Genomic DNA, 27,301 nt, shown 5'->3' with positions numbered 1-27,301 from the left:
ATCAGGCATTTCCTGCAACCTTCCCCAGCAGTAGAAGCTCTACTCCCTCCCCAGAAGACCACCCACCCAGCTCTAAGAAAAGGCTACCAGTCCCTTCCTGCAGGGACTCCTGACTCCATGGTAGTAGTCAGAGCACCCTAATAGTTATGTGTCCTCCAGCTGACAACAAAGTCTCCCCAGTGTGACCTCACTTATGTCATCCTGGGCACGTTTTTGCCTTTAGTTACTAAAGCTTCCCTCCTGCCGCACCCCTACAAGCCTTTCCAAGCCCTTTTCCTCACCCTTTCCCTCTCTTCTCTCTTTCCCTAGTTCTCAAGTTCTCTGCCCCACCCTTCACCCCTCCTCTCCTTGTAGGGATGATCCCCATTCTGCCTAAAGCTCATTCTAGGGGAACAGGATCCCCCTCAATCTCCCTGGAACAGCTGTAAGTAGGAATGGGTGTCTATTTGTTCTGCCTTTCTAGAACTGCCTCCCATTGTGTCTCAGAAGGTTCTACAGCAAATATCTCCCTCCTTAGCTCTACTTATCATCCCAGTGCAACATAGAACAGCCATCCCTTCCTCAGTCCTCAGGGCCTCTGAGAATGACCTGGGTTGTCCAGCTCCCCACATAAGCACCCCTCTCTTATATTTTACAGCTAGATGTATGGTTGGCACCTGAATGCTTAGAGACCCCCAATATCCTTTACCAATACATCCCTCCTAACACTTTCAAATGAGTCAGCAGTATTTTGAGCATAATGACGAACATAGGTTGAAGGATGTTAAAGGGGTCCGATCCTTGTAGCTTCTGTAATACATCGTTGGATAGCACCAAAGTGTAATTGAGAATGAGATGAGTATAGCCTAGGTCAGTAACTAATGACCCGAGGGCTAATAAATTTAAAGAAACACTCTTAAGATGCCACATTCCCTGTAAGTTATTTTAAATTTTATTTCATTTTCATTTAGCTTAAAAGAGTAACATACACATATAACAGCAGCAGGATCCTGTAACTAACGGATGCTGTGCAGTTTGTACTGTATCTCCTAGGTACAATCACATAGTTTCTAAAGCATTCAAGACAGCTTCTAGGTTTGTATCTATACATTCCTGTGAGGCAGAAGCTACAGAAGGATTATAAGCTAGCTGATTAGCTGCTGTGGGCCAGCTTCAACTGGATCAGGTACTGAGGTGGGACACAACCAAAGGCTGAAGGCCAATGACTTCTGGCTTTTAACTCTCTTGCTGTTCTGGCGCCAAAAGCTGATGGCAATTTCACAGACGAAGGAAATAAAGAAAGTCAGATACACACACACACACACACACACACACACACACACACACACCTGTTTCACAAGTGCACATGAATACTTATATAAATACATACATATCTACATATGTATGTATGTACACATACATACAGACAGGCATATATACACAAAGACACATTGTAATACATACATTCACACACACACACACACACACACACACACACACACACACACACACTTGTTGGATGGGGCAGAGCCTCAACAGCCACACTTTTTTCTTAGCCTTTTTATACATTTTTAGATTAAAAAATTATTTATAAAATTACCTCATAGAGAAAATGTTACATATAAGGGGAGTTCAAAAGGATGTTGTCCAAAGGGATAGTAAGTTCAAAGCAGCTTTTCATTTTGTAAGCTCGTTATAAGTTCAAAGCAACAGTTCCACACGGCCTTGCTTTATCACAGTGCACACCTGTGGCTTCTTCCTTGGACCGGACCTAGAAAGAAGGTTTCTTCTTTCATCACAAATCTGTCTTAATCCTATTTCTCTTCTTAGTGCAATGTATGAAAGCTCATTGTACTCCTTGTTATGCAGCCCTTACTTAACCATTCTACGAGGAGGGGGCACAATTTATTCTCAGTTCTAACTTTACTACATCTTTCTGGCAAAACAACCACCTAAACGGCATTAATTCACGAAAGCTCATCTTCATGTTGATCTGCAGGACATTTTCCCAATAGGGTGGCTGGCAACCAGGAAGTAACCACAACAGTCTGTAGGCAGTGAGTGAGGGTCTCCCGGAGTCCACTCTCACCAAGCCAAATCAATGAGGAGCACGGTACTGACAACCATGAGAAAACACACAGTAGCAGGAACAGCCCTGGGACTAAGTCTCTGGGGCAATGCCTCACCAGAGCACACGCATCTCAGGAGGACAAGATGGTGGGCCTTCTCCAGGGAGCTCACTTGACCATTGCTGCTACTCCTGCATGGCATCTGCCAATTAACAAAATGGGCAGTTTGTACTTGTTGGGTCGCTATGGAAGCAGCTTTAGGTACTAATAACAGTGATACTACAAACATGCTAGTTAAAACAAGACCCGAGAACCTTCCTTTTTCTGGAAGGAGCCTGATGTGAATCTGTTGTGAATCTGTTGTTCGGAATCATATGGAGTACAGGAGCCATACAGAGCACAGGAGCCATAATGAATGCAGGAAGTGCCGGAGTCCTTGCCCATTGAGTTCGGTAACCTGGAACAGAGATGTGGAGTCAACGACACTGACCATGTGGTGCCCTTCAATAAAGTGACCCTGAATAGCTCACGCTGTCTTTATTTATACAGAATTTCAGAGCATTCAAACACATACAGTTTTAGATTTTTCTTAATCACTATTTAAGTATCTCAAAAAGTGTTTACTAAAACTCATTTTAAGTTCCCCTTACTTCGTCGATGTCAGAGATCACCGTTTCCCACGTCTAAGCAGTGTAGCATTACAATCCAGATGATTATGTCATAGCTAAGCACACCTGAATACTGCAAGCCATAATGACTTAAGTGTTGTATTGCAAGCCAAAATGATTAGAGCCAGACAGGCACATCTAGTTTGTGCATAGGCCGGCAGCAGACATGCAGTTTCAAAGTAAAAGACAACAGGAATCCAAGCATTTGACAGGAATATAACCTCTGTGTTTTATCACCTCCTAACTCAGGATGCTCACAACGTATGCAAGTTATCTTTGTGCCATAATCTCTTAGTTTTACAGTATGGTCCTGCCCTATACAACTTTTCTATAAAGAGCAGAAACTGACAATTAACACTTGTCCGTCCACTCATACATACTGTTCTTTCTTTTGTATAAACCCTTACCTAAGGCAAAGATGAATCTATTCAACTTATGTTTCTTTTAAGAGCACAGCAAATTTTACTTACTAACTTATCCTAGGAATGAAGTAACTTGTCCTGAGAATGACCTCTTTACTGTTGACCTTTAGGCCCTATCTTTTCTAAGTGAGTTTTGAATTTTCCCTCTCTTGAATGTATTCACATGCTTAGGTGCTCAGAAAATGTAGTTGATGTTTCCAAACCCCTTCCTTTGTCCTCATATATTCCTATCAAATCTGAGACCATCCAATATGGGATCTTCTTTACAGGTCTTAGTCAAAATCATCAACCAAAGAGTACACGTGGAGGGACCCATGGCTCCAGCTGCATATGTAGCAGAGGATGGTCTTATCTGGCACCAATGGGAGGGAAGACTCTTGGTCCTGTGGAAGCTCGATGCCCTAGCATAGGTGGATGCTAGGGTAGTGAGGCAGGAGTGGGTGGGGGAGCACCCTCACAGAGGCAGGGGGATGGGGGATGGGTTAGGGGGCTTGCAGAGGGGAAACCGGGAAGGGGAACAACAATTCCAATTTTTGGAATGTAAATAAATAAAATAACCAATAAAAAATAAAAAATTAAAAGTCTTAGTCAGTCCTATCTTAACTTTTTGAATAAATAGAAATCATAGTTAAATTTCCAAAGGATTGATGCAGTCATTCTTGTTATCTTTCCCACTGGTCCTTGCCAAAATGGAGAAAAACTCCAAGGGACCTTGCCTCAAGGAGGTCATTCACAGAACATTCATGTACCTTTCCCAGGAGAGACAACATGGCCCCTGCCAAAGAAGGCTGTGGAAGCAAGAGAAGTTGTTATGAGCAGAGGGGTGGAGTTTATACAATTAGAGGGGATACAATTGATGCAAGTCATTTTGAAGTGTCCTCCATTCTCTCCAATAGAGGAACTCCCAGCCAGTAACAAACATGAAGAGGTAACACAGGTAGTGAGGTCAAATATAAAACAATGTCTGTGTCATAGTTGCTCATTTTCTCCAAATGTCCCATAAATGCTCACATTACCTGGGGCTAATAGTCAAAAGTCTTGCTGAACTTTTGCCCTAGGAGACACTATAATAGGGTGTGGTCTGGGAGATACTATATCAGGATGTGGACAATAAGGGCATCCTAGAAAGCCATCTTCATCAAGACCTGGTGGGCATTTGCAGGACAGGTGGACCAGTTGACCAGTTCCTCAGGTGGTTTTTGTTTTGTTGTTTGTTTGTTTTGTTTTGTTTGTTTTTTGTTTTGTTTTGTTTTGTTTTTTGTTGTTGTTCAGAGGCACAGAGTTTTCTTTAGAATTCCGGACTATGCCACTGAAGGAAGAATCCCACTGTGAAACCAGGGCACCAGATTTTCACCGTGTACTGGAAAAGGTCCATCCATTGAGGTAACTTGTGGGTGATTAGAGACTGGAAAACTCAAGTGATGAATGAATTGATAATGTCTATCCAACCCTTACTATACCCCAAAGTCATAGGCCTAACAGGTCACATCTGTGCTGACCCACCAATGACAAATAGGAATGATGGGTAATATCCCAGGACAGTTAAAAAAGGCAGTGCAGGCCCCACATGGGAAACATCTAGCACTACTGTTCTCAAACTCTATAATGCTGTGACCATTTAGTACAGTTCCCTACATTTTAGTGACCCCACAACAGGCTGTTGCTAGGCTGTAATGGTAAATTTGTTACTCTTATGAATAATAATGTAAATATCTGATATGCAGGATATCTGGAGCTTGTGACCCACAGGTGAAGAGACACTGAAGAAGATCAATGACCTCATTCTGATACTTATAACTATCATGCAATATTTTAGAAGCCAGATTTTTTTTTTTACATTCCAAAGTCGTCTCCCCTCACAGTGCTCCCTCCCAGAGTCCCTCCCCTATCCCTTCCCCTTTACCCCTGAGAGGGTTAGACTTCCGCTGGGTATCCTCTTATCCTGGAACATCAAGTCTCTGCAGGGTTAGATGTATCCTCTTCCATTGAGGCCAGACAAGGCAGCCATGGAGACTGAACTGCATGTTAGCTATATATGTGTGTGGGGCCTTGCTCCAGCCCATGTATGCTCTTTGGTTGGTTGTTCTGTCTCTGAGAGCCCAAGAGTCCAGGATATTTGACTCTTTTGGTCTCCCTGTGGCGTTCCTATCCCTTCAGTGCTTTCAATCCTTTCCATGAGAGCCCCAGACCATTGTACAATGTTTGGCTGTGGATGTCTGCATCTGTTTTGGTCAGCTGTTGGGTGGGGCATCTAAAAGAGTAGTTATGCTAGGCTTGTGGCTGCAAGCATTACGGGATATCATTGATAACGTCAGGGATTGGTGCTAGTCCACGGGAAGGGTCTTGAGTTGAGCTGGTGATTGATTGGTTGGCCATTCCTTCAGTCTCTGGTCCATCTTTGTCCCTGTATTTCTTTTAGAAAGGACAAATTTTGGGTCAAAATTTTGTGAGTGGGTTGTTGTCCTTATCCCTCTACTAGAGGTCTTGCCTTAAAGCCAGGTATTTTAAAATGAACCTTGACTTGATGTACATTATATCCATTTTAAAAATAATTGTTAATCACAGACCTAAAAACTGTAATATCGAATTATTTTTGTGCTTTTTTTTTCTTTTTTTTTTTTTGGAGCTGGGGACCGAACCCAGGGCCTTGCGCTTGCTAGGCTCGAATTATTTTTAAGTCTTATCCTTTATATACATTAAACTAGTTACTCATAACTTCTAAAATCACTTCAGTGTTTTATTCTGTAACCATATATCCATTTAATCTTTATGCATAAATCTTTACTAAAATAATTTTAATATTTAATATCATTTTATTATTTTGATACTATATATTCTTATTTTATAACATTTTTTATTTTTAAAAACAATTATAGAAATATAATTTTTAATTTTAATTTATTTTATTTTTAACATAAAATTGGTTGGGACGACTTGCTCTTCTTTTATTGTGGAGGGGTATTAACATCTAACAAGGTTTGCTGTGATCGTTTTAGGCTGGCATGGTGAAGGCAGGAGAATAATAGTTTAACTTTGAAAATGGGGCAGAAATCCTGTATTGGACCCTAAAACTCCATTTGATTATTAGTATAGATTTAAGGAGACCATAGAGAATAAAATATCTTCAAAATCTTTTAGATGTTTATATTTATATATATGTACAATACCTCCCCCAGGTGTTTCATGGACATATTTTGAGGAGAAGTTTCCATGTTTGAATCAAGATGAAATTGGAGAAGACATCATCACCTGGTAAAATGACTCTCGATCACCTCACGGGCTAACAGTTCTCCCTCTGTCTTGTTTGGCTGTTTGTTTTCTATGTGTTTGGTGAAGAGACGGGGACATTTGTAGGTTGCCACAACCAGTACCTTGTTGTGAGTGTCCAGCCTGCTTCCCTGCCCCTGTATTCCATAATGTGTGGAAGAACACATCCGAAGTAGCACTGTCCTTCCACCAGGGGGCGGTGCTTTTCAACAGCAGGGCAGGTTAACAGGCCGGGGATGGTGACTCCTTAGGTCCCTCCGTTCACCAGCCTGATAAAATAGTGGGTGGGTGACTACCTTTCTACTCGTACAGTATACAAGGCCTCTCACCACTCCTGCCACCTTCTCTTACAGCCTGCAGGGATGCTCACCTGGTTTCTTGCTGTCTTGGGTGTTCGTGCTGCTCTAGACGAGGGTCAGAACTGCCAACACTGTAGAAAAGAACAGAAGCCACCAGAGCAGAAGCAGAGTGGAGTCCCCACCAGTTTTCCTGGTCCAGGAGGTCACCATAAAAGCTGTGGTCATTGTAGTCCACAGGCTTTTCTTGACCCTGCCTCCCACACCTGAGGTGGAAGGTTGTCTTGTTTTCTCACCAGAGACAGTGTTCACAATAACAGCACGCTTCTCTATGTTGCCACCATGGTAACTCAGATTACAGGTGAACTGTGGTTCCTGTCCAGGAAGAACCCAAATGGACACCCAGATCTGGTAGGTCCTGTCCCCACTGGGCAAGATGGTCCCTGGTTCAAAAGCTTTCTGCTTTACCAGCTTCCTATCCTGAAGCCAGGCCAGGGTGCCCCTGGTGGCCATATGGGGATACAGATTAAAAGCCCGGCATGTCAGTGTGACCCTGCCCAGTGGATAATTCCTGAAGGTCACGATCACCATCGGGGAACCTGGGAGAAGAGAAGTGAGTCAGTGAGGGTGAGGATCCCTCTATCTCAGCATGGTAGGTTGCCTAGAAGAACCACCCTGTTCATATTCGCCTCCAATTTCCCCTCCTGGGAGGCTCCCAGTGGCTGTAGGATTGAGGGAGGCTGGGGCTCAGTTCCAATGGCTCCCAATGCTTTTTAGGGTCAGGCTCTGATTTGCACGATGAGAGAACATGATGTCCCTGCTCTCAGCGGTCGACAGGTCCTCGATCCAGCACAGGGAGCAACAGGTACCAAGAGGACAGGGGCTCAGGGTTACAGAGGCTACAGATCCAACCTGGGTGGGATGTGCCTCGTTTCTATGACAAAGCCAGCTTTACAAGCCTTAAGGGACAAGTGAGGGACTCCTGAAGTACAGTCAACTGACTGTAGCCCTGATTCTGGAATTGACCAGTGTCTGCCTCCTGTCTTTCTTCCTCCACAGATTTCCTAGAGATAGGAGATGTGTGTGTGTGTGTGTGTGTGTGTGTGTGTGTGTGTGTAGATGACAGGCATCATGAGACTCTGTTTTTATAAAAGACAAAGCTATTTAAAAAGAAAACACAACCTTTTAAGCATTATATATTTACTTACTTCATTTTATGTGTATGACTGTTTTGCCTGCATGAATGTGTGTGTACCATGTGTACACCCAGCACCTATGGAAGACAACAGAGGGCACTGGATTCCCCAGAACTGGAGTTACAAATGGTTTTAAGCCACTGCCCGGTGCTGGGAATCCAGCGTGGGTCCTCTGCAAGAGCAACCAGAGCTCTTACCTGTTGAGCTCATCTCTCCAGCCCCAGGTTGACTTTTTTAAAAGTAAGAGTTGAGCAACAGTAAGAGGACCTAGATCAGGTCACGTGACATGGGGTAGCTTGTGTTTGAATCTGTAGTACAGCCCCAGGGTTATGTCCTACTCTCCTATTTTAGCTCCCGGTAAGGGTGGCTCTGAACCCACCCATCCCACCCAGGGCTCTCCCCTCCTCCAGGACAATCTCTATCTTAGAGTGGGGGTTGTTGGAAAGAGGGGAGTGCTTTTTATGCTGCATGTGAGGCCCCTGTGTCTGAGATCCAGCCAAACTCTGGGAACCCCTCCTTTCTGATCTGAGGGCACTAGTAGTGGCTCTGGAAGAGACTCTATGTCCCCACTTCCAGGCACCACCATAGACTGTGCCACCATTGTACGTACAAGTGAGAATTCGGACCACCACAAATACCATGGAAGGGGCCACTGGTCCACAGGAATGCTCCCCTGGGTTCTGGGAACCAACTCTGGTGACAGTCAGTACCTGTGTCAAGTGGTTCACTTCTCAAGGAAGCCAGATGTCTCTGGAGCTGAGCAGGACATGTGTCATCCAAGAACGTCTTAACTAGGTCAGCCCTGGGTGCACGTGGCTCCCAGAACGTCTTCTTCTGCTGGGTGAAGGGCATATCCATTGTCCATGTGAGAGTCTTCTGGTCGAAGGTGAGGAGGTTCCGCCCGTCATAGCCCAGGTGCCAGAAGCCTCTAGTGCTTCCATTTCTTTGAAGCTCACAGCCCAGGGTTGCCTGGAGGATGTGAAGGCCTGGCCCACCCAGGCAATGACCTGTTAACTTTGTGTCTATGGACCTCATTTCTCAGTGGAGCCACCAAAGTGTGGTGATCTTTCTCTTTTAGGGAAAAACCACTGGTCTGTTCAATCAGCTTAGCCACACCCTGCCCCCACCTGGACTTCAGGAACCAGTGCTGGATCTGTATGCACTGGGCTCCATCCACTCACCCTTATCTTGGCCTTTCTGGCCTGTGACCTCAGCTAGCATCCTTTTGAGTTGCTCCACCATTTCCTGCAGATCCTCAGTCTCTCTTGCCCAAGTCATAGCTCTCCAATGTCTCTTGATCCTAGGTTCCCAGGAGTCTGTTCTGTTGCTGCTTTCATTATAATGTAGGAAGGGCTCATCATCAAAGTATCTCCAGATCAGGACCTGGGGCAACTCAGGCAACTTCAGAGACAAGGCCATGAGGTCATAGCGCAGAGTGTGGGGTCCTGAGGAGACAGGTTCATGGGTTCCCATGGTCAATTCTACCTTGAAGGATTAAAACCAGACTACTCCATGCCTCAGTGTCTCACAGGTAGATTACTGAGTCCACAAGCATCAATAGCTGCTTGGGGCATAAAGCCTGGTTGTATATTAATGTATCTGTTTTTCACAGGAGGGGAAGGTGTAGCTAATGTCTCAGCAAAATGGTATACATTGGGACCTTCACAATAGCCCTGTGGAAAAGAACTCTAAAAGCATGAGTTCAAAAATAATATAATTTCTTAACTATGCAAAAATGTAAAGATGCAATATGAATTCATAGGAGCTTCACAGATCTAAAGGAACAGAGGCAGCTGCACCACGAGCCAGCTTGTCAGAAAGATACAAAGACAGGCAGATTCCTGAGTTCAAGGTCAGCCTGGGACACACTGAGTCCAGGCCCAGGTGTGGTAGAAATTGTAATTTCAGGACTGGGTCCAGCTAGTTCACCATCTGTGTGTAAGAGAGGCAGGCCGATCTCTGAATTCTTTTGCAATGTTAAAAGAAAATGTGTGCTTGCTGTTCACTACGAATTAAGGATCTGGGGTTGTGGGATGCTGATTCTTAGGATAATCAAAAGGGAACCTGAATTGATATATAAATAAAAAACTGGGGCATTTGGTCTGTATGAGATGAGCTGGCAGAAAGTGATAGCAGTTAGCTCTCTTTTTAGAATTTTCTCTAGCAAGAGCTGAGCAGTCTAGAGATCTCTGGAGAGTGAAAACAGCTCTTCAGGAATTTTTTCTAACAGGATTTCTGACTTGGTCAGAATTCCTTTAGAGGGCTGACACAGCTCTTTTAGAATGTTTGCTAGCAGCTATGCAGAGAAGGCTGTCTGAAGAGCAGGCACAGCCCTTTTAGAATTTTTCTGACTTTCTGATTTTGATAGAGAGACTTTGAGAATTTTTCTAATAGGATTTGGAAGATCCGAGAATTTTTTTTTAAATAGCAGCTTTTCTGACTTCGATCAGAAAACCCATGAGCTGTTACAGAGAGCTTTTAGAAGTTTTATTAGCAGAGAGAGCTGGCTAGAGCAGAAAGATAATCGTGTCAACCAAAGAGCTTTTAGAATAGCAAGAAAAAGCTGTATAGAGCAGAGGAGAGAGAGAGAGAAAGAGGGAGGAAGGGAGAGAGAGAGAGAGAGAGAGAGAGAGAGAGAGAGAGAGAGAGAGAGAATAGTTTGAGAAGTCATGTCAGCAGAACCTAGGCTGCCAGCTTGAACCCACAATTTGACTTCTGGTTGTTTGTTTTCCTGCTCCCAAACACCCCTCACTCAGGAACATAGACCTAGCCAAGGTTGGTCCTTGGGAGTAGACATGAAGAGTATGAGCTGTGCCCCCAAATACATAAACAAGAAGTAAAAAGATATTAAAGATAAACACCAAAATTAAGAAAGAAAGAAAAGAAATCATTGAATTAAAAAAAGAATTGAGGGGTTGAAAAGATGACTCGGTGGATAAGAACACTAGCTGCTTTTCCAGAAGACCCAGGTTCAATTCCCAGCACTGTTATGGTAGCTCACACATGTCTGTAACTCCAGTTCTAGGGGATCTCCCACCCTCACACAGACATACATGCAGGCAGAACACCAACATGCATGAAATAAAAAGAAAAGAATTAAGAATAAAAAAGTCAAGGTCTCTAAAACATTTAAGAAATTAACCCAAGGGCTGGAGAAATAGCTCAGTGGTTTTTGACAGCTTTCGAAGAGAAATGGCATTTGATTGCTACCACCCACATGGTGACTCACAGCCATCTATAATTCCAGTTCCAGGGGGGTCTGATGCCCTCTTCTGGCCTATGAGGGTATTGCATGCATCTGTTATACAGACTAGCATGTAGATAATACATCCATACAGATGAAAAAACATTATCAATTTCGAAGAAATTAACCTGTAGGTCTGGCCTCTGAAGGTGCTGCTCACATGTGTTACACAGTCTACCATATAGACAATAATGTATACACATAAAATACATTAACAAATTAAAAAAACAAAACTGTAGGTGGATGTAGAGGCATGAGCACTTGAGAGGCTGAGGCAGGAGGATGACAGGGCTCTAGGGTTCCCACAGAGTGAGAAACTGTCAGAGAGAGTCATGTAAGATTTCAAAAAATTTGCCACTGAGCAAACTAAACTGGGCTTCACTGGTCTCTGAGATCAATTGGTTTAGTCTTCCAGATACCTAAATGATCTTATCTAAACTCTAGCAGAACATGGACCATGGGATTCATAACAATTAGGCTGCCCCGTAACTTCTATTTGCCTCCCTGCCAACACCTGCCTAGGTCCTTAACCTCTGCACACCCCTCCCCAACAGTGATACCCTCACTTGCATAATTCCTTTACCTCCATGGTGGGAGACAGCCATGACCACTATAATACTGTGAGAAGCCAGATAACCCAAGACTTCCTCAGAGGCCCTGAAGGAAGGACAGAGGGAACTCAGGTTCCGTGGCCTTGTCCAGGGGTGGACTTGGCAAGGCTGGTTCCCATTGGAGGAGTTAGAGAAAGGATTGAAGGAGCTGAAGGGGCTTACAACCCCATAAGAACAACAATAGCAACCAACCAGAGCTCCCAGGGACTAAACAACCACCCATCCATCCCTCCTCCCCCTTCTTCTATGAGGGTGTTCTCCCACCCATCCACCCACCCTTTCCTGCCTCCCCACCCTGACATTCCCCCACATTTTCTGTATCCATTCCACTGTTGAAGGACATCTGGGTTCTTTCCAGCTACTGGCTATAATAAATAAGGCTGCTATGAACATAGTGGAGCCATGTGTCCTTGTTAATAAGTTGGAGCATCTTTTGGGTATATGCCCAGGAGTAGAAACCTTGATACTGACTTCCAGAGTGGTTGTGCCAGTTTGCAAACCCACAGACAATGGAGGAGTGTTCCTCTTTCTGCATATCCTTCCCAGCATCTGCTGTCGCCTGAGTTTTTGATCTTAGCCATTCTGACTGGTGTGAGGTAGAATCTCAGGGTTGTTTTGATTTGCATTTCCCTGATGACTAAGGATGTTGAATATTTCTTTAGGTGCTTCTCGGCTATTTCATATTCCTCAGTTGAGAATTCTTTGTTCAGCTCCGTATCCCATTTTTAAATAGGGTTATTTGATTCTCTGGAGTCTTAACTTCTTGAGTTCTTTGTATATTTTGGATATTACCCCTGTATCAGATGTAGGATTGGTAAAGATCTTTTCCCAATCTGTTGGTTGCCGTTTTGTCCTAACAACAGTGTCCTTTACCTTACAGAAGATTTGCAGTTTTATGAGGTCCCATTTGTCCAGTCTTGATCTTAGAGCATAAGTCATTGGTATTCTGTTCAGGAAATTTTCCCCAGTGCCCATGTGTTCAAGATGCTTCCCCACTTTTTCTTCTATTAGTTTGATTAGCATCTGGTTTTATGTGGAGGTCCTTGATCCACTTGGACTTGAGCTTTGTACAGGGCAATAAGAATGGATCGATCTGCATTCTTCTACATGCTGACTACCAATTGAACTAGCACCATTTGTTGAAAATGCTGTCTTTTTTCCACTGGATAGTTTTAGCTCCTTTGTCAAAGATCAAGTGACCATAGGTGTGTGGGTCCATTTCTGGGTCTTCAGTTCGGTTCCATTGATTTACCTGCCTGTCTCTGTCCCAATACCATACAGTTTTTATCACTATTGCTCTGTAATAGTGCTTGAGGTCAGGGATGATGATTCCCCTGGAAGTCCTTTTATTGTTGAGGAGTTTTCCCTATCCTGGGTTTTTTTTTTCCTCTTCTTTTTTTTGGAGCTGGGGACCAAACCCAGGGCCTTGCGCTTGCTAGGCAAGCGCTCTACGCTCTACCGCTCTACCGCTGAGCTAAATCCCCAACCCCTAGGTTTTTTGTTATTCTGAATGAATTTGCAAATTGCTCTTTCTAACTCTATGGAAGAATTGAGTTGGAATTTTGATGGGGATTACATTTAATCTGTAGATTGCTTTTTGGCAAGATGGCCATTTTTACTATATTAATCCTGTCAATCCATGAGCATGGGAGGTCTTTCCATCTTCTGAGATCTTCTTCAATTTCTTTCTTCAGATGCTTGAAGTTGTTGTCATACAGATCTTTCACTTGCTTGGTTAGAGTCATACCAAGGTATTTTATGTTACTTGCGACTGTTGTGAAGGGTGTCTTTTCCTTAATTTCTTCCTCAGCCTGTTTATCCTTTGAGTAGAGGAAGGCTACTGATTTGTTTGATTTAATTTTATACCTAGCCACTTTGCTGAAGTTGTTTATCAGGCTTAGGAATTCTTTGGTGGAACTTTTGGGATCACTTAAATATACTATCATATCATCTGCAAATAGTGATATTTTGACTTCTCTCTTTCCAATCTGTATCCCTTGATCTCCTTTTGTTGTCTGATTGCTCTGGCTAGGACTTCAAGTACTATATTGAATAAGTAGGGAGAGAATGGGCAGCCTGGTCTACTTCCTGATTTTAGTGGGATTGCTTCAAGTTTCTCTCCATTTAGTTTGATGTTGGCTACTGGTTTGTTGTATATAGCTTTTACTATGTTTAGATATGGGCCTTGAATTCCTGATCTTTCCAAGACTTTTAACATGCAGGGGTATTGAATTTAGTCAAAGGCTTTCTCCGCATCTAATGAGATGGTCATGTGTTTTTTTCTTGACTTTTAGTTTATATTGTGGATTACATTGATGGATTTCCGTGCATTGAACCATCCCTGCATCCCTGGGATGAAGCTTAGTTGATCAAGACAGATGATAGTTTTGATGTGTTCTTGAATTCTGTTTGTGAGAATTTTTTCTTTGTAATTTTTTCCATATTTATTAAATTGGGTATTTCTTACTTACATTTCAAATGTTATTCCCTTTCCCGGTTTCCATGTCAACATTCCCCTAATCCCTTGCCCTCCCCTTCTTTATGTGTGTTCCCCTCCCAATCCTCCCCCCATTACTGCCCTCCCCCCAAGAATCCCGTTTACTGGGGGTCCAGCCTTGGCAGGACCAAGGGCTTCCCCTTCCATTGGTGCCCTTACTAGGCTAATCCATTACTACTTATGCAATTGGAGACCAGGGTCAGTCCATGTATAGTCTTTAGGTAGTGGCTTATTCCCCGGAAGCTCTGGTTGGTTAGCATTGTTGTTCATATGGGGTCTCAAGCCCCTTCAGCTCTTTCAGTCCTTTCTCTGATTCCTTCAACGGGGGTCCCATTCTCAGTTCCGTGGTTTGCTGCTGGCATTCGCCTATGTATTTGCTGTATTCTGGGTGTGTCTCTCAGGAGAGATCTACATCCTGTTCCTGTTGGCCTGCACTTCTTTGCTTCATCCATCTTATCTAGTTTGGTGGCTGTATATGTATGGGCCACATGTGGGGCAGGCTCTGAATGGGTGTTCCTTCAGTCTCTGTTCTAAACTTTGCCTCCCTATCCCCTCCCAAGGGTATTCTTGTTCCCCTTTTAAAGAAGGAGTGAAGCATCCGTATTTTGGTCATCCTTCTTGAGTTTCATGTGTTCTGTGCATCTAGGGCAATTCGAGCATTGAACTACCTGAGGACCCAGCTATGCCTCTCTTGGGCATATACCCAAAAGATGCCCCAACATATAACAAAGACACATGCTCCACTATGTTCATATCAGCCTTATTTATAATAGCCAGAAGCTGGAAAGAACCCAGATGCCCTTCAACAGAGGAATGGATCCAAAAAAATGTGGTACATCTACACAATTGAATACTACTCAGCTATCAAAAACGATGACTTTATGAAATTCATAGGCAAATGGATGGAACTGGAAAATATTATCGTGAGTGAGGTTATTCAATCACAGAAAAACACACATGGTATGCACTCATTGATAAGTGGATATATATTTACCACTTTTCTTTCCTGTGTTCAGTGAAAAGGTGGTGTCAAAGGTCAGTTTCAAACCTTGACAAATCTGGTCTTCAGTTGCAATCTCTGTCCCCAAAGTGTTATCAGTGTTCTGTTTCTCTGTGAAAGTCAGACCATACTCATACCATTTGTACTTGTTCCAGGATCCCACTAACTTTACCAGTGTCTGTATTAGATGAGCCAGACTGCTGCATGACTTTGTTTTCACATTCAGCTCTACCAACCCAAAGCTGAATCCTTTGTTGAAAATATCTCTGGCAGCTTTGCCAAGGTCAGCATAAGGTGGAGGGATACACATTGGCCATGGGCATACAGGTACAGGACACTCAGCCATGGCAAAGTTGTGGGGGAAAAGATGATCTGTGGGTGTCCTGAGGGGTCCTGCCTGGCACTGCTGCCACCTCAGCTTGAAGCTGAGGCCACTTCGCTATCTGGAAGTTGCTCTGCAGCCACCATGGCTGGAAGCAAAGCCACTTACACTCTTTTCAAACAGCATGCATCCTCTCAACTGTCCACTCTGGCAAAACATCTGATAAGTTTGCCTTTATATGTTACTTGATCTTTTCTTTTAACATCTTTTAATATTTTTCTTTGTTTTGTGCATTTAGTGTTTTGATTATTATGTGATGAGAAGATTTTCTTTTCAGGTCCAATCTACTTGGTGTTCTATAGGCTTCTTGTACATTATGGCCATCTCTCTCTCTTTTTCTAAAGATTTACTTATTTTATGTTTATGAGTACATTGTTGCTATCTTCAGACACACCAGGAGAGGGCATCAGATCCCACTACAGATGGTTGTGAGCCACCATATGGTTGCTGGGAATTGAACTCAGGACCTCTGGAAGAGCAGTCTGTGCTCTTAACCACTGAGCCATCTCTCCAGCCCAGCTATCTCTTTCTTTAGGTTGGGAAAGTTTTCTTCTACGATTTTGCTGAAGACATTTTTGGGTCCTTTGATCTGGGAATCTTTGCTTTCTTCTAGTCCTATTATTCTTAAGTTTGGTCTTTTCATTGCATCCTAAATTTCCTGGATGTTTTGGCTTAGGAGGTTTTATGTTTTGAATTTTCTTTGACCTTTGTATCAGTCTCGTCTAAGGTATCTTCTATGCCTGAGATTCTCTCTTCTATCTCTTGTGTTCTGTTGTTGTGACTCCTGACCTCTTTCCTAGGTTTTCCATTTCCAGGGTTACCTCTATTTGCGTTTTTTTTTATTGCTTTTATTTCCACTTTTGGGTCTTGGACTACTTTGTTCAATTCCTTCATCTGTTTACTTGTGTTTTCCTGTATTTCTTTCAGTGAGTTATTTATATCCTCCTTAAAGGATTCTATTATCTTCATGAGATAGGATTTTATATTAGCATCCTGGTTTTCAGGTGCATTGGTGTATCCTGGGCTTGCTGTGGTGGGAGAACTGGGTTCTGATGGTGCCAGAGTATATTGGCTTCTGTTATTTATGGTCTTGCTTTTGCCTCTCCACATCTGATTATCTCTGTTGTTAACTGGCCTGGGTGTCTGTCTGAAGCCTACCTGCTGTGTCCCTGGGTTGCTGCAGGTCTCCTTGGGGGCCTGTGGCCCTGGCTGTAGCCCTAGCAATAAGTATTTACTTACTTCCCCTCTGTTTTATGATGAGGTGCTAAACACCAAAGACTGCAGTTTCTGGCCTCAGAGGAACTCAGACAGGTGGGGTAGGTACCGCATCAAAGTATCAAGATAGGTAAATGCTATTATAATAAAAGCATCCATAATATCTCCCAAGACCAAGTTTTGCCCCTGCTAAAGCTCTCCTCCTCCTCCCCTACCGTCAAGAAAGAACAAGAATGCTAGATCTGGCCTCTGGCACAGGAAGTATAATCCAAATGGCCCAGGTACCAATTGAAATGGCAGAGACTTACCTGCTACCTCCTGTGTGGTTACTCTAGGCTTCTCTAGAGTGTTCCTGATGTCTGTGTTGGGGGCAGAAGGCACTCGTCTTTGGTAGTCACCCACTAGACAAGAATTGAATCAAGTTATATACAAAGAATGCTATGGCAGATCTATCTTCAAAATGAATTGAATCCAAGATACATGCAGGCAGATGGTAGCAAACTAAGTTTACATATTGTGTTAGCTATTGTTCCAGTGCTGTGAAGAAACATCATGACTATAGCTCCTTTTTTATTTTTAAATTTGGTTTTTCAGGACAGGGTTTCTCTGTGTAGCCTCAGCTGTCCTGGAACTTGCTGTGTAGACCTGGCTGGCCTCAAATGCAGAGCTCCTCCTATTTCTGCCTCCCAAGTGCTGTAATTAAAGGCACGAATCACCACCACCTGTTGACCATGGCAACTCTTAGAAGGGAAAGCATTTAAGTGAGCCTTATTCAAAGGTTTCCAGGTTTAGTGCATTGTATCACAGTAGGAAGCATGGCATGAATCAGTCAGATACGATACAGGAGTTGAGAATTCTACATCCAGCATAGGCGGGGGTGTGGGAGGAGAGGGGGAGGGAGAGGGAGAAGGAGAGGGGGAGGGGAGGGGGAGAGGGGGAGGGGAGGGGGAGAGGGGGAAGGGGAGAGAGAGAGAGAGAAAGAGAGAGAGAGAGAGAGAGAGAGAGAGAGAGAGAGAGAGAGAGAGAGAGAGAGAGAGGGAGACTGAGACAACTGAGATGGACCTAGTAGCTTGGGCTTTTGAAACTTCAAGGTCCACCACCACAAACTTCCTCCAACAAGGCCACATCTCCTAATCCTTTCAAATAGCACCACTCTCTGGTGACCAGACATTAAAATCTATGAGCCTATGGGGGCCATTCTTATTCAAGCCACCTCTCTGTTAGCATACACACACGATTTCACTGGTTTGCCCTTGGGGACCTAGTAGCTGCTTACATACTCACCTATGGTTCCTGCCAGGTGTGCCAGATGTGTGCAATGCTTGAAGAGCCCCCAAAGATCCCAGATCTCCCTCTCCCTCTCCCTCTCCCACTCCCCCTCCCCCTCTCCCTCCCCCCCTCTCTGTTTCTCTCTCTCTCTGCTCCTGGCATTTCCTCTACACCAGATCCGTTACATGGTGTATTTTCTTGGCGAGTACCTTAGCTTGGTTCACCCAAAGTATCCCCTGAACACATTATATTTCATAACATTGGTGACACGTCCTCAGGGGGCTCTCTTGGTGTCCATCCACACTGGGATCCTACCTGCCCGCTGCACCTGCAACAGATCTGCAGTCTGGTCCACTGATCGCTAGGCATTCTATCCAACACTGACAATAGGTGAGTTCTCTCTCTTACTCGGTTTAAGAGTTTCTCTGAACTGACAACTTCCCTGGTTGAGGCTCCGTTTCTCCAGTAGTTTCTCGCCCACTTGAGTTCTCTAAGAAATCTTGCCAGATGAGCCATGTCTGCTTGTGCTTTGGTACTGTTCACTGTCCACTGAATGAAAAGTCGCCTGGATGTCTTGTGCCTCCTCATCTCAACCTACCCAGTTCCTGGAACACCTCAGACCCAAGCTTGGGACTCCTCCATACCTCTGTCCATTAAAACTGTGTCCTGATACACTTAGCTTCCAAACTTATCAAATATGGCTTCAATATATCACCTAAGCGATTGGAGGGGGACATGAAAAAAGTTCTCCTTGTTTTATCCTGTTTTCCTTACTCCAAGCCTGCTTGATTCTATCTGGTTTCCCTACCTGCACTCTGTCAATGTCTTCCCGGTAAGTTTGGAACAAGTCAGAGCCAGATAGGAGCAAAAACTGCAGCATTGTCACCACATGCACCAGTTCTCTCTGCAGGGCTCCAAACCAAGCTGCTCATCTAGCCCCTCCTGAGATGAGTACAGATCATTTGTCTGTGAATTTGATTCCAAACTCTAGAGTCTACCGTGTCCTCCATATGGCTCTGGCTCCTACAGCCTGCCCATGTGAGGCAGGCTCTCTTGCCTCCTGACTTTCTTCAGTCAGCCTGCTCTAAGAGAAGCATGCTCTGTTCCTTCGTGAACTCAGGTTTTATCACAACAACGTGGCCCCATTCAAAGGCCAGAAACTGGCACATCTGATTTCCAAATTTTCACTCCCACAGACAAATGATTCCAAAATGTCTTTTATCTAAACTTGCTCTGCTCTATGCTCTTATTTCCACACGCTTAAAATTTTTTTAAATCTTAATTTTTCTGCAGTCTGCTCTCAAAAAAAAATCTTAAGATTATGCTGTAAACTCCTTTTAAAGGATTCGAAAGTTGCTCATTGGTATTGTTTCACATCTGTATAATCTGCAACGATTATTTGGCTTTGAACTTATATAACAAAAGGTTTATAATTAAAATCTATATACATAAGCATATATATGATTTAACTCTTGTTTAAGACACACACACATATATGTTCATGTATGTATGTGTGTATCTAACTCTAATTCAACTCTATATGTATGTAACTAGGATTTAACTCTGTATGTAGATGAGCATATAACTTGGATTCAATTCTCTCTCTCTCTCTCTAACACACACACACACACACACACACACACACACACACACACACACTCATTTTAAAGAAGCAACCATGTCAACCACATGGCTTGCAACCTGCCGTGTGATTTCACCGTTTTAAGATGACCACATAGTTTAAAGCAACAGTTGTAAAACTTCTCTGTTTATTATTGTATCTCCTTTTAGACTAGGAAAACAACAACAAGTCTTAAATATTTAAGATTGGTATGGAGTTTTGTATGATGGTAAAAATTCAAAGTTGTATTTGCTACAACATGCTGTATATATGATTCAACTCTGGCTTAGAATATGATGATGAAATTTCATGGCTACGAAGGTCCATTCAGATTAACAAAAGCTAATTTAAGGTGCATGTCTAGTTACTTAAGTCTTTTCTAATTGCTCAACACCAGGCTGCTAGAAAAACAGGTAAGTAACAACATATGTTTGATGAATAAGTTATGTTTAATAATCAATAATCCGTAAACTTCCAAAGTCTAATGAGATTTGCAGTAATATTTATATAGCTTTTTTGTCTAAGATTTAGTCTTTGAATAAACTAAGTCACACAGAAAATGACAGTGGCGTATAACGTTGTAGTACGATAGGAGCAATAAAGCCATCAGCCTCTCTATGGACTGTATCTACAATTAAAAATTTCATCTTGATACTAGAAAGGCTTCAACTCAAAATTGTTAAACCCAACAGGGATGTAATATAAAGTCCCAGTCTTTAGGGAAGCTACTATGTTATCATAAACTCTTAGGGATAATTAAATGCAAGTCAGTAGTCAGTTACCTTATAAAAAATATAAATCCTTCAATGTGTTCAGAAATATATTTGTAGTCACACTAAGAACTGAAGCAATTGATTACAGGAACAAGCCTTATTAAGCCTCCTTTATCTGCGTTTAAAGTAAATCACTGGAAACAGCAAAGTTTGTCTATTTAGGCATACTTTAGACTGATGGTCCTCTAACATTTCAGATATCTGCAGAATAGGGCATTTAACATGTTTAATAGAGAAGCTTTTCCTGATAGGCACATCAGCTCTTGGCAGTACCCCTTCCTCCCAAGAAGATGATGGGCATTGAAGAACAACTACCTGGACCTTGCTTCGAATGTGGCAAAGCTGGCCACTGGGCTGTAGCCACCCTTGCCTCTGCTACTGACAGTGCTCTGTCTGAACTGTGGACAGGCAGGACCCTGGGAAGTTGACTGCCTTACTTTGCCTGGACAAAGGTAGGGCAGTCCTTTAAAATTTCTTCTTCAGAGAAAAGTCTGTCAGATCTTCCAGACCTGGCAGTTGGCGAGGGATGCCGGCCACCTTGGGTAACCGTCCGGGTAGTTGATAAGCCTCCATCCTTTTGAATAGACTTGGAAGGTGCTTGGTTTGCACATCCTGCTTCCTCGGGTGAAATTTATCCTTCTCAGGTCTCTGGTGGGTTTGAAGACTGGATTTGTGAAAGATTTATCAGTTTAACATCAGAGACCAAGGTTTCAGATGCCTTCTCACTCCCCTTCGGGTGTAAAAATCAGCCCATAGGTCTTGGTCTCCTGGAACTGCCACTTCTAAGTCTAGACACAAACTACCCTGGTACCAGACTCAGAAAATAAGTTTCAAAGGAACTGTTTACTGTTCCCTCACCTAAAGAAACTCATTTCACAGTGGTGGCTTCCAGTAATCAACCACCTGTGTCTCCTGGTAGACAATTAGGAAAAAAGTGTAAAGTTTAGGTAAGACCTGGGGGTACAGAGGCTTAAGCTGTGAAGATCTAAGAAAGTGTTTTAGGGTCTAAGAAGGTGTTTTAAGGTTGGTCAATGTAGGTTATAAAGGTTGGAGGAGGCGAAAGCTTAAATGATGATAAGAAGGTGATTTAAGGTATACAAGAGAAATTAAAAAGTGCTTTAGGTTTCTTTTAGCTATGCTGCTGTAGTATTAAGACTTCGAAAGTTCAGAGTTTTAACCATTAATCAGTGGAGTTTTGATAAGCTATTAGTGTACTTCTGCAAAAAATCCATCCACCGTGTGATCTGCTAGTATAGTCACAAGCTCAAGATTTTAAATTTACTTTGGTTGTCTTCTAAATATATACCTAAAAGGGACTTCTCCGTGTACTAATTTCCTATACATCCAGTCTTCTGGATCTTTCACAGTTGGTAGTCACACTAAAGACCAAGATCAAGCAAACTTTCGCCCCTTCTGCTCCACAGAAGATTCCTGTCCTCCCTGAGCTTGCCTTAAAAAGTGTTCATTCCCTCAACCTTAAGTGTTTCTTAAGCTTCTACTATGACACCAAGCTGTGAATATGTGGGTCTCAGAACAGATTACAATGGTAATGCTAATGTGTCTAAAAGTTCTCTATTTTGTAAACTTATTAAATTCTTGCAAGCTTCAGAGAACTGACTTGAATTTATCTCCTTCATAGGTCAAATGGACTCCAGACAAGTACCTGTCAATCAATAGCCTGTTTCCCTACATGCCTGTTATGGAGGGTGGGATCTCTTCTTTCCCTGGTTTTGGGAATTCCCTTCTTCAACTACCAAGACCACCGGCCTTTGTATGGCATCCTGCCAAGTCCAGCTGCATCCAGGACTGCTTCAAAGCAACTAGCCCCAGGTGCTTGGGTCTGGCCTCACACACTGCCTCAACTGGGCCTGTACTTTTCTAGCCCCATATTGTCCCACAGAACCTGGACAGCAAGTTCTCCCAGAACTTGGCAAACTTCCCAGTTTCCTTAGGGTCCCCAAGAATGTGGATGTCCCAGACAGCAGGAAGCTGTCTAAAGGACACAATGCCCTCATTCCTCCTGCATGAGGAGGAGGCCTGGAAACCGGGAAAGGGAATAACAATCGAAATGTAGGGGCTGGGGATTTAGCTCAGTGGTAGAGCGCTTACCTAGGAAGCGCAAGGCCCTGGGTTCGGTCCCAGCTCCGAAAAAAAGAACCAAAAAAAAAAAAAAACAATCGAAATGTAAATAAGAAACACCCAATTTAATAAAGATGGAGGAAAAAAATAAAAAAAAGGGAGGAACTTTTTAATATGGGTGAATAAAAATTAACAATTAATTTAATTATAATGTTAACATATTATATAACACAAATATGTACATAATATATTTATATTATTAAAATAAATTAATAAAAAGGGAAGATTTTTTATTATGGATATGAGAGTATGCAGCCAATTCTGTTGGCCTGCTCTCTGGCAGCTGCTTCTATCAACATCTGCCTCTCCTGCCAGGTGCACCAAATGTGTGCAGTGATAAAAGGACCCCCATGTGGGATGATGTCACAGATGAGGCAGGCACAAGATAGAATGAGGCCTGTCATTGGATGAGAAGGAAGGATGGGCGGGAGAAAAGTTTGAAGGAAGAGGAGGAGACTGCCGAGTAGCCGCGGTGAGATAACCGATTAAGATTCCACGCGGTACCTTTACAGGTAGTTATGAATGTTATTAAGGGATGGGTGTGTACTGGGCTTTGTATGTTTAGGTGGGCAATTATATCTTATCAATTGGATCAAAGCTTATTGTGTCGTGTGGTTTTTCATGTGGAGAATTGAATTTATGAGAGTGTGTGGGACGCTGCGGAGTTGGGACGTGTGTTTCTGGCATGGAAACCTGCCTTGGGAACTAGATGGGTAGAGAGATTGCTGCCAGGCTCAGAGAGAGGCCTTAGGCAGTGGGATATGGGATGGAGCAAAGTGGGCGAGAGGCTTTGCTGACTGAGACTAAGATATCTAGCAGGTACCTTGGGGCACTGTGGTGTCTAACCTAATGGGAGATAAAGACAGTCGTTTATTTTTGATAATTTTACAACAACATCCCCACCTATCCCAGATCTTCTTCTCTGCCCCCTCTCTGTCTGTTCTCAGATTTTCCTCTCTCTATTCCTTGTGCATGCCCCCCTTCTGCCCTCTCTCTCTGTCCTCATGGGTCTCTTGCTATCTCTGGCCCTTTCCCAGGTCCTCAATCCCCTCCACTCCCCCAGTAAAGTCCCTTTTACACCAGATCTGTTGTGTGGTGTAATTTCTCAAAGGTGCACCTTGGCTTTGGCCCACTAAAGGTATCCCCTTGTTGCATTATATTTAAACATCACTTATGTATAGATTTGAAAATATGAACCTTTTGTTATAAGTTTTAAGCTAAATTTGTTACATGTTTTATAAATTTTTAAAACAACTCCCAATGAACTTACAAATCCTAAGATAGAGTTCACACATGTAGTCTTACAATTTATACTTTAAAATTTATACTTTAGCAAAAGTTTTAGAGATATGAGAGAGGGGAGGATTTGGTGAGTTAAAACCTAGAACTGTACGAGATGAGCGGGTGATCTGTACTGGGAAAACTCACTCTGTAGCTGCTTTTACGCACATCGTGCATTTTCCTGGTCTGCTCTGTTCATCTCTCCTCCTCATCAGAGTCCGGTGGCCCACATGACCCAGGAGGGAAGCGATCTATAGGTGAGATGGAAGCATTTCTGTGTTCTCTGACCTCCTATACCATGGCTCCCCTTGACCAGACGTACAGTTGGGAGCAGCTTTGGGAGCTGGAGTAAAACTTCAAGATGGAACCATACCCGGACCTCCAGGATCGAACAATCATGGCCACCAGACTCAAACTGAAGGAGAAGCAAGTTGAGACTTGGTTCATCCAGCGATCCTTGGAGCAGGAGACGCGCCCCCGCAGGCTGCAGCAGTCTGCCCGGGATGATAACTCTTCTGCTACCCACAAAGCCCTCCGCTGCCAGCCGCCAATACAGGCTCGTTCCCATCAACGCCCCGGAGTCCTCAACCAGCTGCAGGCACAGCTGCTGATCCTCCTTCCCCAGGGGGCCACTTCAACAGGTAGCACAAAAACCTCCCTCACGACACCCCTCCTTTCCAGACTCCTAGCTGCACCAGACACGACAAATGGTGGATGCATTCCAGAAACCTCAGGGTCGGTGTCTGAATACCTGGGTGCCCTGACAGATGGCATTGGTCAGAAATGGTGTGCTAGATGCTGAGTCTCCAAGCTCCTCTAGAACCTGCAGGGCCTCACCCCACAGAGGTCCATCTCTGAGGGAAGCCTGTGGTTCCTTCTTCTAACAGCCTCTCCTCAAAGGTGAGCTATCAACTCAATTACGTAGGACAGTATGACACTGACGTCTTGCCTCCTTTCCCATGGCCTGATTACAGACTAACATATACTGCCAGATACATTGTGTAAGCAGTGTACAAAGAAAGGTGCTTTGAGTGTTCAGCTTGGTGGCAGGCATAGTTGTGAGATTAACTGACTAACACTGCTAGCTTTTTTTTTCCCCTCTGAGACCTTGATCATTTGTTTTGTGTTCATCCATCAATGAGTATTTTAGTGCATGTGTGTGTGTGTGTGCGTGTGTGTGTTTGTGTGTATATGTTTGTGTGTGTATGTGTGTGTGTGTGCGTGCGCGCGCGCGTGTATTTTTGGTTTATTGGGGCTTCTGAGGCACCTGCTTGGGGATTTAGATCTGGGAGTGACTTACTGATAAAATGAAATTGTTGATGAATAAAATTAGTTGCAAAAAAACCAAGAAAAAATGTTATAAGGATAAAATCATTTTAATGAATACAAGTTATAAAAAAGAAATCGTTTTAATAAATAATTTACATGTAAAGATGGACTTTTTACAACATGGATAACTAAAAACTTTTTATGAGTTATAAAGGTCTGAGTAGGTTGCTTAAAGTATATAAAATTGTGAAAAGACTTAAAGATAATATATATATTAAAGTTTCTAAGGTCTAATATCAATAATTCCAAAAAAAACCCCTAGCTTTAATGCATGTCAAATCAAGGTTTATTTTAAATACTTGGCTTCTATGAAAGGAATTAAAAGGGTTTTGGTTTGGTATCCTTGTTCAGGATCAGATTTGGCAAGGCTGGTTTGAGCCTGGAGAAACTCCCATGGAGGAGTCAAGGTTACAGCTTCTGGGAACCAACTCCTGCTTAGAGTCTTTCATCATCTAGGTCTGAGATCTTCTATGTTCTTTGACCACACTGTTCTTTTCCGTGGTTGTTGCCCCCTCTGTGATATATATATATATATATATATATATATATATATATATATATATATATATATATATATATATATATATATATATCAGCATTTCACCACGCTTGCCTGGCAGAAGGACCAGTTGTGTGAGACCCCATGGTTCCACTCACTCTTTGTCTGTATTTCTCATGCCGGGTTCCCCCACTTTGAATCTTGCTGATTCACTCAGCCTCAGGTCAAATATACCCTAGCTACCACTACCATACTCACTCTCTCCTGTCGAGGTCCTAAAGACCCTGAAGATTTTATACCCAGATCTCAGGCTACAAGGAGTCCCTAAGATGATCATTGACTCCTCTGTAGGTCTCAGGATGTGGACTCATAAAACCCTCAACTGTGCCTACCACCAAGCTGAACACTCAATGAACCTTTCTTTGTACACTGGACTTGTTCTTGTTGCCATAGAAACTGAGTTGCTTCTCAAACTCAGTGCTAGCAAAGCATGAGCCATCAGCTCTGGATAACCATTGATCATCCTGCCCCACCAAGTTCACAGGAGTCTGTGATTAAACTACTATACTAGCCAGCCACAGATAATTTCTCCCAAAGTCAGTGTTCCAAAGTTCCCCCAAAGGCTACAAGATATGCACCTTTCCAGGGACTTAACTAGATAATACACACAGGTACATACACAGACACACAGGCACAAACACAGACAAATAGAGACATGTACAAACACACAGACATACACACAATAACACCACACACACACACACACACACACAGATCACACACATACAACACATACAGACAGACACTGATATACACACAGACACATATATACCATACACAGACATACACAGAGACACACACAGACACACAGAGACACATACCACATAGAAATACACATAGACACACACACACCACATACACACATATAACACAGACACACACACAGGCATAGACATACAGAGACACAAACATAACATACACAGACATATGCATAAATAGAGAGACATACATATACATACACAGACACACACTACACAGACATACACACAGACACATACACCACACACACACACACACACACACACACACACACACACCAAGTTTGCTCATGCTACACTCCACAGAGGGAGTCCCTCTTCCTTCTCAGTGCTCACCTGCACAAGCGCCCAGTAAATCCTCCAGGAGCAAGAACATTATCCACAGCCGAACTGCAGCTTCAGCTCTGAGGTCCCTGGACAACATCATCTTCTTCTGCCTTTCTGAGACTCCTGAGTTCACTTTGAAGATTCAAAGCTAGACAACAACCTCTTACTGGCTCCACCCACACCAGAATCCGAGAAGCAGGGAGAGGGGGAAGAGGGATAACATTTGAAATGTAAATACATAAAATATCCAAGAAAAATAAAATTAAAAAAAAAAAGGAGGGAAGGGCTGAGTGGAGAGGAGGGAGGAAAAGCTGTGATCTGGATGTAAAGTAAATTAATTAATTAATTAATTAAGAGTATCACAAGGGACTGACTTCAGACGGAGGAGATCCTAAAGTG

The 27,301-nt window shown here is 43.1% G+C and overlaps 1 protein-coding gene, 1 long non-coding RNA gene and 1 pseudogene across 3 annotated transcripts in view; 2 read left to right on the top strand and 1 right to left on the bottom strand.

Annotated features, from left to right (window-relative positions):
- The window catches only part of LOC120099773 (uncharacterized), a 15,730-nt gene extending 8,833 nt beyond the window's left edge, over nucleotides 1-6,897 (top strand). Inside the window, exons 2-4 of the long non-coding RNA XR_005498956.2 lie at nucleotides 4,411-4,521; nucleotides 6,315-6,390; nucleotides 6,759-6,897. This is a non-coding gene — a long non-coding RNA (uncharacterized LOC120099773). The remainder of the gene's footprint in view (nucleotides 1-4,410; nucleotides 4,522-6,314; nucleotides 6,391-6,758) is intronic.
- Mill1 (MHC I like leukocyte 1) lies at nucleotides 909-27,301 on the bottom strand. 2 transcript variants are annotated; one of them, NM_001011931.3, is given in 6 exon segments: nucleotides 909-2,505; nucleotides 6,776-7,300; nucleotides 8,608-8,883; nucleotides 9,079-9,342; nucleotides 17,155-17,247; nucleotides 26,912-27,042. In NM_001011931.3, coding segments are annotated over 5 exon segments (1,215 nt in total). In that variant the 5' UTR covers nucleotides 27,003-27,042; the 3' UTR covers nucleotides 909-2,505; nucleotides 6,776-6,809.
- Crx-ps1 (cone-rod homeobox, pseudogene 1) lies at nucleotides 17,843-25,765 on the top strand (annotated as a pseudogene).

The sequence above is a fragment of the Rattus norvegicus genome, chromosome 1 (assembly GCF_036323735.1).
Source record: "Rattus norvegicus strain BN/NHsdMcwi chromosome 1, GRCr8, whole genome shotgun sequence".
Classification (NCBI taxonomy): domain Eukaryota; kingdom Metazoa; phylum Chordata; class Mammalia; order Rodentia; family Muridae; genus Rattus; species Rattus norvegicus.
This window is presented reverse-complemented; position numbering and strand designations above follow the sequence as displayed.